The following is a 14,915-nucleotide window of genomic DNA, read 5'->3' as shown; positions in this document are numbered from 1 at the left end:
GTTTAATTTTTAATTGCATTAATTACTTGCTCAAAACTTCAATTATTATGATAATGATGCTCATGAATGCTTAATGATATGATTAAGGATTTTGGGCTGTCACAATTTCTCTATGTACGCTGATGATATGGTCGTCTTTGTATCTCCAAAGAGGGAAGACGTCTTGGCCCTAGCACATATCTTAAACAATTTTGAGGAAGCAACGGGCCTTAGGAGTAACTTTTTCAAGACTACAGTGACCAAGATTAGGTGCTCCGGTCTAAACATGGATGAAATCCTAACCTATTTACTGGTCGTACACTCGGATTTCCCTATCACCTACCTTGGCTTGCCATTGTCAATCCGACACCTAAAGAGATCGGACCTTCAGTCACTTGTTGACAAGGCGGTTGGCAAGACGGCAATGTGAAAAGGAAATAATATTGCTCCAAGCGGGTGGCTGACCTTGGTCAAATCCGTCCAATCTTCGCAACCGATCTACTTCCTAACGACTATCAAAGCGCCAAAAGGGCTCTTAGGGATATCGACTCTACCAGAAGGCAACTCCTCTGGTCTGGATGCAAACCTTTGTCAGGAGGAAACTGCAAAGTCAATTGGCAAAAAGTGTGCAGGCCAAAGAGCAAAGAGGTCTTGGGATTCTTCATTTGGTTGCCTTCGGAAAGGCTCTGCAGCAGCATTGGCTGTGGCAGGAATGTAAAGCTCGTCACAAGCCGTGGGTCAAAACTAAAATATCATGCAACAACATTGGCAGACTCCTCTTCGCGACCTCAACCAAAATAATCATTGGCAGTGGGGGCCTTATCTCTTTTTGGCACTCGGTTTGGGCTCAGGGGCGCAGGCCCATGGACTTCACCCTGCTCCTCTACTATGTAACCAGAGAGAAATGGCAAATGCTCTGAGAGGCGTTTGAAAATAATTTGTGGATCCATGGCATTGCGCTTCATTCATCAGCACATTGTTATGGAAAGCTGCGCAGCAGGTGCACCTACAGCCACACGTCCAAGATGACATTTCCTGGAAGTTCTCTAAACATGGGTAAAACACCACAACATCAGCCTACAACGTGCAGTTCTAGGGTTCTGTGGACACCAATCACAAGTTCACAACTCGCTACTCTAGAAGGTCTAGGCATCTCTGAAGTGCAAATTCTTCACTTGGTTGACCAACCAAAACAGGCTCTGGATCACTGATCAGCTAGCCAAAAGGGGTTGGGCCTGCAATGCAACATCTGTCCTATGTAGGAAAGCACATGAATCCAGCTTCCATCTCTTTATTGAGTGCAGATACTCTCAACGTGTCTAGTCATCTAGTGCCAGATAGCACAATGGCTATCACAGCCGGCCATCACCCCGGCTTCATGGCCACCCTCAAAGTCAACACATGATAGGTGGATAGCCCTCGCGCACACACCTAATACTCACAGGAAATATCTCAAGTCGTTCATCATTCTAGTTTGTTGGGAAATTTAGAAAGAGAGGAATATACTGATTTTTGACTGTATGGAACAACGTCCAAACCTAATCATGTAGACAATCAAGGACGAGGCCTCCAATATCCTTTTTTTTTTTTGCACTTTATGTTGAGGCTAGCCCCAACAACTTCCTTTTGGAGACCAAAATCTCGTCTTGAAAAGATTTTTTTTCCCTTCAGCGCTCCAACGGTTTCCCTTCACGACGGAATTTCTCTCTCTTATTTTCCTTCGCGATTCCTCTCAGAGAGAAGCTGTTGAAAATAAGAGAAAATAAAGTGAATAGGAACAGAAAAGGGAATCAGAAAAGGAATGAAATAAAAAGAATATGATTGGAGATAGTCAACGGTAGTTCTCCTAAGGGTTCTTAAAAAAAGTCTCTGTTCTTCTCAGACACGTCACGGGCACGGTGATCGCGTACATGCGGCCGTTGGGTGGCACCGGCTGGCCTGGCTACGACGCGCTCAACCTGCTCCAGGTGATCAGGCTGCTGGCATCCAGGGTTCTGCAAGTACCTGGAGAGCAAGGGTGCCAAGCAGTTGAACGGGAGCTCAACAGACATGCATTGCTGCACCTGCCAAGCTCTCCTGCATGAGCTGAATCTGCTTCTTGTTATAGTATTAGGTCCTAGTTCCACCCTACACTACTCATTCTCACAACTCATTTTGTTGAAACTGCGAAGCGAAGTTATCAGTCACAACTCATCAATACTTCTACAGAAATTGACTAAAACATCCCGGTGCAAAATTGTGCCAAAGGCGCTTCCATGGATTTCCTTATAACAGCTAAATATATGTTGGTTACACTAACAAAAGGCGTTTATGACATCATGTCCATCTAATATACACTGCCCGGTTTATCTCTCGGCCTCTCCAACTATAAACTCAAGCTTGCATCATGGAAATGCAAGACATTGCTACTATATTCCCCAGGCAACTGGGGACTGTGAATCAAAATAGAGGCATGAACATGAATAATCAATTTTTGTCAGAGGTCACCAGCACCGGTTAAGGTGTTCAGCAGATCGCCCATCCTTGATGCGTTCTAATCCTTGTGGCCATTCGTGGATTCATTCTGCTCACCGATCTTTTGAAACTCAGCCTGGATGACCTCAACAATCTTTGCATCATCTGCATCTGGCTCAGGAATGCTGACATGCAATGATCCCATCTTGATGAGCTCCTTGTGTGATGCTTGCTTGTTGATATGACCATAAAGTTCTTTGTGGAAAGGATGATCAAGGGAGAAGCAATTGTCAACATCAGTAGACGAATGCTTTGATGACCCAGACCCCTCCCGTCGGCAGAAATGGGGAAGTGATGAATAGTCCATGATCTACATAAATCAAGCATGACAACTGCTCAACATATTTTGAATACTAAAGGAAAATGCTAAAAAGACAGGTACTATTATGTTCTGTAGCATTCCTGCAGGCTTATAGCTACTCAAATTCACCGAAGAGTATTAATATTGACGCCCAGAAATTCATGTGAAAATAAGAACCAACAAGAAACAAAGTAATAGACAGTGATTTACCTTTAGGAGTTCATCTCTCCCACAACCATTCAGAACTTTAACCTTCTTTTTGGTTCTCTCCTGCAATAAGGGCTTCACAACCTAGCAGCACGCTCAAATAAAATGTCGTAAGATTTTGCTAAAAGCTCACTAGCAAAACGTCAGGCCTAAACACTAATGGAAATTGGCAGTACCTTCCAACAGGCGGAAAATATGTATGGAACGTTAACCACGTAATAGGTCTGTGTCTTTTCAGGGTAATTCAGATCATCAACTGTTGATATGGAGGTCAACATCTGTAAACCATATTAACAAGGAAACATACCACGCTCACTACCCAGAAGCAACACAAGTAATGAAGACAGTGCACAACTTTGTTAAAAAAATATGGGACAAGTAAAAAAATTAGTCCCTGTGCATCAGCGTTAACACTTCAGTTTGTTACTTGAATGGCATAGAGACCTGAGCTGGACGGTGGACAGCTCAAAGTTCAAGGTTTAAGTTGCTCCTATGAATGCAAGGGGTTAGGACATGCTTATTACAGTCAAGTTTAACATTTACACATCCATAAATATAGATAAAAGAATACCAAAACAGTTACACATGAACTCATTAAAGAACAAAATTTGGGAATCAGTCACAAAACATACCTTTATTTGGCTCAGTGCCGATAACTTCAAAGCAGTCATATCCAAAACTTTTATACAGCCAGTAATAGGCCGTCCAAACTTTTCTGTCAACATGGGCTAATATGATAGAAATAAACATTACAAACAAATTTCTGTGTTAACATAAACAATATAATAAGCTTGACGATGTTGTTGGATACTCACTAAAATTATACGATCACGGTATTCATTAATCTGGATATGGGACTGCACATAGTAGTGGACCTGAAGAGACAATAGCTCTATTTTTAGTTGACAAAACGCAATACAGAATAAAGAAGCACAGTGCTACAAATATCATAAGTTATCAGATAAGATCATTGTTTAGGCCACTAACAGATGATGGTGAAATGCTAAAAGCCTAAAAGGTTACATCAACATTAGAAAAATATCTGTTTACACAGTATAAAGTAAAATCAGCCAGGTTCAAGATTTTGGATGTAGCCTACTCAAAAAATAAGAGCAAATTTAAAAACTACAACTATTCTGACATTATCACAGAACTACAATTTTTTTGACAATGTGTGCCACAAAATTACAACTTTCTCACAAAACTACAACTCTTTATGCCCAAGATGTAGTTCTGTGAGAACAATAATTGCAGATCAACGAGAAATTTGTAGTTTTGTAGCACACATTGTCAACATAGTTGTAGTTCTGAGATATGTGCATAAAAGTTGTAGTTCTCTGATACTTATGTCAAAATAGTTGTTTTTTAAATTTACTCGACAAATAACAAGCATTGAGTAATTACTGAAGCTTTGTCATATGTGCTCTGTCCAACACCGATGGCAAAAACTGGGAGACCCTGTCAATAAGAGAAACAACGATAGAAAGAAATAAATTATTATTAAAATTACCACAACTAACTAACAATTAGGATAGCAGACTTGCTATATTTATGGGTATTAAGGGCCCGTTTGGTAGAATTCTCCCTGATTCAAATTCTCTACGAGGAGTGATTCTCTGGAAGAAATGATTCTGTGGCTGAAAGTGATTCTCTAAAATAAAATATATGGAAGAAGTAATTCTCTGCGGGAAGTGAATCAGGGAAAACTGTTTTTTTCAGCCCCCAACTTTTAGTTCATTTCAGAGAATCATTCTCACGGATTCCACACAGGGAGCTAAAAGCTGAAAGCTGCTGTTTGGCAGAGCTCCCAGAACCCGGTTGGAATCGGGGGAGCTCTGCCAAACAGGCCCTAAGAGACTCAAGTAGTGCATCGCAAAGCAGCATAGAGAAACATTGCAGACCAATTTTACGAATGGGGAAACTAATGGCTGTATGAAGTTGCACTATAGGAAGGGCATTATGAAAGGCAAACTCAAAGGCAGCCCTACAGATCTTAATAATCAAATGCTGTCAACTCCACTGGAGTTATCACAATGGAAGCAAAATTTGTGAGATGGCACACATTACTTTGAAACTAATAGCTCTCAGCTTAGGACATGTCTTGCTATAAATCGCCTGGATTTCCATCTTAGGATATGCATTACCCAGCTTTCCTAGTTAAAAGGTTGGTTATATTGTTTCTGCCACTAGACATCACTCCGTGGAAGATTGAAGACCAACATAAGCTAAAACTTTTTAACATCTTCAATGCAAATATCTTTATTCAGTATATTTACCTTTTCTAGTGTCACCTGATGTTATGGAAACATCTAAGAGGCCTAGTCGGTTAGATTGGTTATTATTAGTATGTCATCTCTTGCTATCTTTAGGGAGTCCGAGTATTGGAAGGTAATATCTAGGAGTCCTAGTTAGTTTATTAGCCCATGAGATGTGTTAGTTAGCCGTGCGTAATACTGTAAAAGCATACCAAGGGGTCCTGGAAATCAATCAATCTAGTAAAGGGCTTTGCCCAATCAGAGCCTCTTCTTGAAAGCCCGAAGATTAGAGGGTGTCTGCCCTTATCGTGTCAGCTGCCCACTCGTACCATAATAATTGAAGTAAGTGCAGCTACAAATATATTAGTTACAAGCATATGGTGGCCTCAGGACACCAACAAGAAAAAGGCATGACTACTTCGAACACACAAATAGTTGCATCACAAGCAATTCCGACAGGGTAACAAATATCTTGTATTGTGGGCAATTGATAGTTCAACCAATAAATAGATTCTTAGTTATTGGAAGTAAATAGCAATACCTCCTTCGTGTATCCTGACAGTCCAACAAGTTGTGAATCACGTATCGATCTGTATAAATCTACTGGGACTATGGGTCTCTGCAGATGGACAGTGCAGACAGCAATCAGCAATAATGAAGTAATATGCTAGACAAACAAAGCGAAAACAGAGGTGATATATGATGTACTAGTTAAGCAAATAATTAAAAAGAGATATGATTAGGAACAAATTGAAATTGTAGACAATAAGAGAAGCTCCCATAGCTATCTGATTGGCATAGATTCAGTAACATGTCTGGAATATATTCTAGAAAGGATCACTCACCTCCAGCACGCTATCAATTTCGTTTTGGATCCTCCAGTTCAAAGAATCTACAATCTATAGAAACAAACATATTAGTAACCATTTAAGTAATCAGTTCTCCTGCTATTGAGAAAGTTCATAGGTAAGATTACCATTTTATGAGCCTTTGATACGTTCCACTCTCTAGCCTTCAGGAAACGTAACAGCGTTTCTTTTGGGTAGCCCTGGTGCACATTCTGAAATAAACAAGATATGCTTAGATATTTTTCCCACGGAAACAATATTCACTTTACAGTCACAGATTAAGTTGATGATCAAACAATCATATAACATTAAAATACCATCCAAATGAAGAATAAATATTAGGACACAAACTTTTTCGAAAAGATTTTCATATCCATATAGTCAAACATACGAGTACATAATATGGCAACATGATAGGTAGTACAAAGCATGGATAAAAAGTCACTATGAATCTCTTTAGTAGTTCTGCAATTCCAGCAACTGGAGTTTTGAAAGAAGCATATATCAAATACAGCATGCAGGCTCAAACCACCGAACTTTCCTCTATGAAATGAGTAATGTAAATTAATAAAGCATCTTTGCAACCACTAGTGATGAAAAGATCTTTCAAAAAATGGATGGAGATGCACCAAGTGATAATCTATGATTCTTCTTGTAATTGTTTTAGATTCAATTCAAATTTGCAAGGTGGCTGGTCTGTTCCACAAGCATCAGTTATTGATGACCGAAATCGCCCAATGAAAAGCACAATATTATATTGGACATTCTCTTCTATAATCTTGGAATTCTGCTATGAAAAAACCTTCCAAAGTGGGATAGGAGTGGTTATTTCTGTTTCACTATCATAGCTCTTTCTTTCATGCATCTGTAGCTAGAGAGGACTCGACAATGGGAAAATAACTCAATAACTCAAGTTAATTGTCCAGCCTTCAATAAAGAAAATAGACGGAGAGAAAATAGTCTATATACTACCATTTCTTTGATTTATAATTCTAGGTGCAGTAATTACAGGTAAATCAGGCGGACAAATCAATTCTTGGAGGGGCTCGTGAAGGGAAACTTGGCTGCTTTCTGGAGGTTCCAGTTCAGTTTTTACCTCCAATCGGAGAATGTAGCTTTCTGAATGGAAAGAATAAAAAGGAAAAACAGCCAGAATTCTAATGAGAATCAGATATAATTCAGTTGAATGTGGCAAGACTCTTCAGTTTACCCAACAGAGACACAATTCTTGCTGGTTTCTAAAAGTTATCGTATCACTAGCTAAAGCAACAAATGGAATTGACTCTGCACTTCTTATGAGTGCTACCGCAGATTGTCCACTAACAGCATAATTCTTATTCCACAAATAGATTCCACCTGATATTAAGTAGGCATCCCAAGCTTACAATTTAGCACATGGTGGAACATTACGTCTTTTAAACTCTTTTACAAAAATGGGCAAAGTGGTAACATAGAGACAATACTAAACGTTCATTGTTTAAACACATGTCTTCAAACTTTAGGATGCAAGTTCGGTTAACGTTAAAAACAAAAAGGGCGCACCACGTCACGGCACCGGAAAAGTTCCTAGGCGACAGGTAGCAGCAAATCTAAAAAATGGCACATCGAATACTACCGAATATGGCCAAATTTGTTGGAACAAGCTCTGCGACTGGAACAAGGTGGAAGACGAGTGGTTTGTGCTGCGAAGTAGCGGCAGCGTTTTCTGCTATTGTATTGCAAATATAAAGGGAACGAATACAACTGAATCTACCCGTCATGCGCGGCGTGCGAACGCCGAGCGACGTGCGTGTCCACGGACTGGACATGCCCTGAAAAGCTCCAGCCGTGGAACGTGTTCAACTACTTCCTGATTACAGGGATTATTACAAAATGTTGTAAATAACTAAAAGGATCTAAAAGTGGTGAACGTGTGATGGAATATCCAACAATTCTCCCCCTAATCCTGAACACGATCACCTGCATCAATTCTGTCGCGCAGCTTCTGGAAACGAACACGCCCAAGTGCCTTGGTCAGTATGTCCGCCAATTGCTGATCTGTTGCAATGTGACTAAGAATGATGCTGCCTTCATCAACGCACTGCCGAAGGAAGTGGTAGCGCACGTCGATGTGCTTGCTTCTATCATGGAACACCGGATTTTTGCTCAAAGCAATCGCCGATTGGTTGTCAACCAGCAGCTCAGGAACACCAACCTTCATTCCATTCATATCAGCAAGGAGTCGAGCAAGCCAGATACCTTGACACGCAGCTGTGGCAGCCGCTATGTATTCTGCTTCGCACGACGATAGAGCCACAACCTTTTGTTTGACCGACTGCCAAGTGATGGGGTTTCCACCGAGGAAGAAAATGATGCCACTGGTGCTTTTACGATCATCAGTGTCGCCGGCCATGTCTGCATCACTGAAACCGACTAGCTTTGGCACTTCTTCCTCCTGTCTGCAGTAGTGCAGACCCTTCTCCTGCGTGCCAGCAATATACCGCAACACGCGCTTCACTGCAGCAAGATGATCTTCGTGTGGTGCCTCCAAGAATCTGCTCAGGTAACCAACCGCGAATGCTAAATCTGGTCGGGTATGGAGCAAGTACCTAAGTGCACCGACAATTCTTCTGTACTCAGTGGGATTAACAGCCTCTGCTGTGCTGTGTTTGCTCAACTTCAAACGACTCTCCATAGGTGCTGCACTGGGATTACAGGCCTTCATGCCACAACGATCAAGCAACTTTGCTGCATACGCAGTCTGACTGAGAAAAATGCCCTGTTTCCCCTGCTTGATCTCAATGCCAAGATAATAAGATAGGAGACCAAGATCACTCATCTGAAAGGTTTTCTTCATCTCTGACTTGAATTCCTCAATGAGCTCTCGGCTGGTGCCAGTAATGATAAGATCATCTACATAAACACCGACGATTAGCCGTCCTTCTTCTCTGCTGCGCGTGTAAATCCCATGCTCGGAGCTGCTCCTCTGGAAACTAAGTGATGCCATGGTGGCGTCCAACTTAGCATTCCAGGCCCTCGGTGCTTGTCGGAGTCCATACAACGCATTGCGAAGACGAAGTACTTTGTGCTCGCTGCCTGCAACAACGAATCCAAGCGGCTGCTGGACATACACTTCCTCCTTCAATTCTCCATTCAAGAACGCGCTCTTGACATCCATGTGATGTACTTCCCACTTCTCGTGAGCTGCAAGTGCCACCATCATCCGCACCGACTCCAGCCGTGCCACCGGTGCAAAGACCTCGTCGAAGTCAATCCCGGCTCGCTGAACATAGCCCTTTGCCACCAATCGTGCCTTGTGTCGCACGATGTCGCCGCTCTCATTGCGCTTCACCTTAAACACCCACTTGAGCCCAATCGCCTTGTGACCAGCAGGCAGTGAGACAAGCTCCCACGTGTGATTGTCCTCAATTGCCTTGACTTCTTCACGCATTGCCTTGCGCCATGATGCTTCCTTCTCTGCTTCTCCGAAAGAGGCTGGCTCTTCAGCAGTAGTGAAGTTGAGCTCGTCTCCCAGCACTCTCTGTGCAAATCCAGGCGCTGGTGCAGGCCCGATCACGGAGTCGAGGGTCCTGTACCGAAGTGGGGCGTCATCATGTCCAACGTCGAGGGCGTCGTCGTCGAACTCAGGTGGTGGCGACACGAAGCTGATCGGAGACGCGGGCGATGCCGGTGCTGCAGGCGATGCCGGTGCTGGTGAAGCCGCGTGAGGTGCTGGAGGCGTTCTCGGTGATGCCGGGCCTGGTGAAGGGGAAGGAGTACGTGCATCAGCTTGCGGCGTGGTGATCACCTTCGTGATGTACTCGACAACGAAAGGCTCGCCATCGACACCCCCGTTCTCGTCGCCGTTCTCCCAGCTCCAGTGCGCCGCCTCGTCGAAGACGACGTCGCGGCTGATGATGACACGCTTGCCAACGGGATCATAGCAGCGGTAGGCTTTGGAGCCGGCTTCATATCCCACGAACACTGTCTTGATGCTCCTGTCTTCCAGCTTCTGCAGGTTTGGACGCGTCACTTTGACATGAGCGACACACCCGAAGGTTCTGAAGTAGTGCACAGCGGGCGCTTCACCATGCCAGGCTTCGTAGGGAGTCTTGCCGACGAGTGCACGTGTGGGCGAGCGGTCGAGAATGTACACGGCCGTTGAGACCGCTTCTCCCCAGAAGTACCCGGGCATCTTCTTGGCTTTGAGCATGCAGCGTGCCATGGCGACCACGCTCTGGTTGCGGCGCTCAACCACCCCGTTCTGTTGCGGGGAGTAGGGTGCAGTGAGCTGCCGCTCGACGCCACGCTCTGCGCAGTATCTTCCGAACTCGATGGAGGTGAACTCCCCCCCACGGTCCGTGCGCAGAACCTTCAGCTTGCGCCCGGTCTCGACTTCAACTGCAGCTTGGAAATTCTTTATCTCCGATGGCGCCTGACTCTTGTGAGAGAGAAGTCGCAGCCACATGAATCTGCTCATGTCATCTACTAGAAGTAGGAAATATTGGTTACCACTTGGCGTCGGTGGTGTGATCGGCCCGCAAAGATCACCATGAACCAGATCCAGAGCATGCTCTGCCCTGCGTCGTGCATGATCCGGGAACGCCGCGCGTCGCTGTTTGCCCGCCAGACAACCGTCGCACACCTGATCTGCCTGATCAAGTGACGGCAGCCCACGCACCATCTGTTGACTGGCCATCTTGCGGAGCGACGCGAAGTTCAGATGTCCGAACCGCGCGTGCCACTGCCACGCCGCCTCGGAGCTTCTTGCAGCCAGGCACACCGGCCGCCCCACATCGAGCTCGAGGTAGTACAGACGGGAGGGCGCACGGTGTACCTTGGCGAGGAGGCGTCTGCTCTGGTCGTAGAGGCGCAGGATTCCGGCGTCGATGTCCACGCGGCAGCCATTCTCGTCGAGTTGACCGATACTGATGATGTTGGCCCTCAGACGCGGGATGAAATACACCCCTGTCAATGTGCGGTGCTCTCCATTCTTGCAGGTGAAGATGATGGACCCGCGCCCCTCAATTCGAGTGACGGAGCCGTCCCCAAATTTCACGGTGCCGCAGGTCTGAGTGTCGAACTCTGAGAAGAAGGACTTGGCCCCAGTCATATGGTTGGTAGCGCCGGTGTCGAGGACCCAGCGGCGGTCACTGCGGTCCTCCGGCGAGCTCAGGTCGGCGAACACCTTGTGCTCGTGGATCTCGACGCAGCGCCGTGGAGACAGAGCCGGAGCAGGGAAAGGGGGCGACGACGCCGACGCTGCATCCAGGACGACGTGGGCCATCAGCAGGCTTTGTTCTTCCTCTTCACCTTGGGCCACATGGGCCTCTTCATCCCTCTTCTTCTTTCTACACTGCTTGGCCCAATGACCTTTTTTGCCACAGTAACCGCAAACATCGTTTGGGTTGGCTTCGCTCGCCGTGGGCTTCCCGCCTTTGCCGCCGGTACCGCGACCTTGTCCGCGCGGCGGCTTGCCACTGCCGCGCCGCCCGCGGTTGTTGGAGCTCGATCCGGATCCAGCGCCATCTCGGCTCTTCAGACGCGCGATCCACTCCTCCTCCGTGAGTAGGAGGCGGCCGCCGTTTTCTTTCGCCTGTGCCGTCTTCTTCCTCCTCTCGACTGCACGCAGCCGCCCGGCGACCTCCTCGATCGACATAGCGTCGAGATCGAGAAGCGTCTCGATGGAGATCGCAATGGTCTCCAACTGCTCAGGAACAGAGTGCAGCATCTTCCTCACCACCTCCTTTTCCGGCAGATCATCACCTAAAACGCGCAGCTCGTTGGCGAGCGTGTTGATGCGCATGGTGAAGTCCTCCACCGACTCGCCTGGCTTGAAGGAGATCTCGTTGAAGTCTTGTCGCAGCTTCTCAGCGTTGGCTTCCTTGACTCGGTCGACGCCGACGCGAATTGTGCGGATCGCATCCCACGCTTCGGTCGCCGTCTCCTTGACCGCCAAGCCAGCCTGCATCTCCAGTGGCACTGCACGGAGGAGCGCGGCCAAGGCATGGCGATCGTCGTTGTAGGTGCCGACGCCGGTCTCGATGACCCTCCAGAGGCCCGCCGCCTGCAAGTTCACGCGCATCACGAGCGACCACTCCGTGTAGTTAGTGCGCGTGAGGACTGGGTAGACCAGGCCGGCCGACGACTTCTCGACGACTCGCTCGACGACATCGCCATGGTGATGACGATTGCGCCTCGGCGGTGGAGAAGGCGACCTGCGGCGATGATGAAGGCGTGGAGGCGACAACTGACCAGCTCGCTGCTGGCGTCCCGGGGCAGAGACGCGGGACATGATTGCCGGGATCTCAACGGGGCTCTGATACCAAATGTTGGAACAAGCTCTGCGACTGGAACAAGGTGGAAGACGAGTGGTTTGTGCTGCGAAGTAGCGGCAGCGTTTTCTGCTATTGTATTGCAAATATAAAGGGAACGAATACAGCTGAATCTACCCGTCATGCGCGGCGTGCGAACGCCGAGCGACGTGCGTGTCCACGGACTGGACATGCCCTGAAAAGCTCCAGCCGTGGAACGTGTTCAACTACTTCCTGATTACAGGGATTATTACAAAATGTTGTAAATAACTAAAAGGATCTAAAAGTGGTGAACGTGTGATGGAATATCCAACAAAATTAACTTGGCACACTTAGTGGACTCAAGATCAGCACAATCTTGCAAGTCCATGCGGAAGGCGGAAGCATGATCCACGGGGCAGGGCTCCCAATGGATGTCAACCCAGGGAAGCATAAAAAATTTCATAACACATGCAAAGGCACTGCAGAACTACTACACCAGAAGAGGTCAAGCAGAGAAGCACCACCATCCCTGACCAACCCTTCGACAAAGCAGCAACTTTACATACCACATATTTGTCACGGATCAAGCAACATCTCCAGACACGCACTTGCCTAGCAGCTCATGGCTGCATTACCACACCTCTAGCATGTATTATTAACCAAGAGAAGATCAGAAATGCCCCCATTTTGAACTATGAAGATTTAGCTGATCCTAGGTGTCAATAGGACACCGAGTAGCTCACTCTACCACTCTAAATCAGATCAAGCCTCGCTGAATTAGATAAGATACAGTATGATCCGACTGCAGAGGACAAAAACCACGAGAAACAGCACCAAGATCCATGCTTTTCCAGCCAAATGGCCACAGGGGACCCAGATCCATACCTGAAACGATCGCTTCAGCGGCGCCTCCACTGACAAGATCCAGACCAAGAAATAGAAGTCAGAAAGGCAGAAACACCGCAAAAATCGCAAAGAGAACCCCAAGAAACGGCGCCAAGCTTCAGAGAGAACTCCAAGAAAGCACGCACCTTGCTCCATGAGGAGGCTGAGCTGCTTGACGGCGTCCTCGGAGTCGGCCCCCATTGCCGCGGGAGGCGATTCGAGCGTCAGATTCGGCGCGCTTGGCTCCGAATCAGAGGCGCCAAGCGGGGAGATTTGGTCGGCGGTTGAATTTTGGAGGTCGCCTGACTGCCTGAGGTGTGTGTTCTTGGAGGCGCTTTTGCTTCCGTTTATGGCTGATTGCACAGCCGTCTCCCGATGTCTATGCTCGGCGTAAAGAAGAAGCGTCCGTCACGCCGTACGGACTGCAGAGTACAGACTACCGCGCTTTTTTTACAAACGAAAATTTCGTGAATTATAAAATACAAAATGCCTTTAAAAATGAAAAAAATAGAGGATGAAAAAGTAGTCAACAGTGTCCTCGTTGTATCACGTTATAACTCAACTAGGATTAACCCTTCAATCCACCCATCTCGCTCGCTTGTTTAAAATTCAACAAGAAATAGCTTAATTTAGTAACCGGAGAAAATTCCAACGTTTTTAAGTGGTAATGTTTACCTAGAGGTTTTTGAGTAAGAGTATCTTCAATAGAAAAGCTATCCGACTCGTTATCATTAAAATTAATCAAAAGACCGAAAAAGTACGGCTCTAGCAGAAGAGCTAAACTGCTGGTCATCCTTGTAGCATCGTTATCCGGCTTCGCTCGCTGGCCAAACTTGACGTTCGCCTCCCCGCTCGTCAAATTTCTGTAGTGACTCCTGTAGAGAGACTGAGAGAGAAGCTAGCTAGCTTTTACTTCAAAACTCTATTTTTTTTCTCTTTTCTTTCATAAATTCAAAAGATGACTTTATAAAACTTCTAAAATCACACCGATTTTTATGCTCATAAAATAAATAACAGAGAACCCATTTTAACTAGTTTTAACTAAAAATCTCTTACAAATTTTAAATGAAAATTCTCTAAATTTGACTACTTTTGTGGTGGAATCGTAACTCCGATTATGATGCCTGTGGTAGAATTGTAACTTCGGTTATCATGCTTATGGTGGGATTGTAACTGCTTTTTGTGGTGGGATCGTAACTCCGGTTACGATGCCTATGGCGGGATCGTAACTGCTTTTATGGTAGGATCTTAACTCCGGTTACGATGCCTGTGGCGGAATCGTAACTTTGGTTATCATGCCTATGGCAGGATCGTGACTGCTTTTGTGGTGGGATCGTAACTCCGGTTACCATGCCTGTGGCGGAATCGTAACTCCGGTTATCATGTCTATAGCGGGATCGTAACTGATTTTGTGGTGAGATCGTAACTCTAGTCACCATGCATGTGGCGGAATCTAACTCCGATTACCATGCCTGTGACGAAATCATAATTGCAGTTACACTGTGGTAGATTCTGTTATCACACAAGCACATATATTGTAAATTCCTCTGCCACCTGTCCACATGCATTGTAAGAAACAACAGTTGCAAAAAAATTAGTCATTTAAAAAATAGTTGTTCGAAAAAACTAGTCGTTACGAATAAAGTATAGA

General features: G+C 45.9%; 1 protein-coding gene across 2 annotated transcripts; it reads right to left on the bottom strand.

Moving 5' to 3' along the window:
- Positions 1-2,215: 2,215 nt before the first annotated feature.
- On the bottom strand, positions 2,216-13,676 carry LOC133918579 (uncharacterized). 2 transcript variants are annotated; one of them, XM_062362517.1, is made up of 11 exons: positions 13,411-13,671; positions 13,265-13,293; positions 6,233-6,316; positions 6,102-6,155; positions 5,798-5,875; positions 4,406-4,459; positions 3,817-3,876; positions 3,634-3,729; positions 3,178-3,279; positions 3,005-3,085; positions 2,216-2,803 (listed from the first exon to the last, which is right to left on the bottom strand). In XM_062362517.1, the coding sequence occupies exons 1-11, from the start codon at positions 13,463-13,465 to the stop codon at positions 2,513-2,515; spliced, it is 984 nt and encodes a 327-aa protein (XP_062218501.1). In that variant the 5' UTR covers positions 13,466-13,671; the 3' UTR covers positions 2,216-2,512. The 2 variants fall into 2 exon arrangements, with proteins under 2 accessions (XP_062218501.1, XP_062218502.1); XM_062362518.1 differs by lacking the exon at positions 13,265-13,293 and having other exon boundaries at positions 13,411-13,676.
- Positions 13,677-14,915: the final 1,239 nt, after the last annotated feature.

The sequence above is a fragment of the Phragmites australis genome, chromosome 5 (genome assembly GCF_958298935.1).
Source record: "Phragmites australis chromosome 5, lpPhrAust1.1, whole genome shotgun sequence".
Lineage (NCBI taxonomy): Eukaryota > Viridiplantae > Streptophyta > Magnoliopsida > Poales > Poaceae > Phragmites > Phragmites australis.
This window is presented reverse-complemented; position numbering and strand designations above follow the sequence as displayed.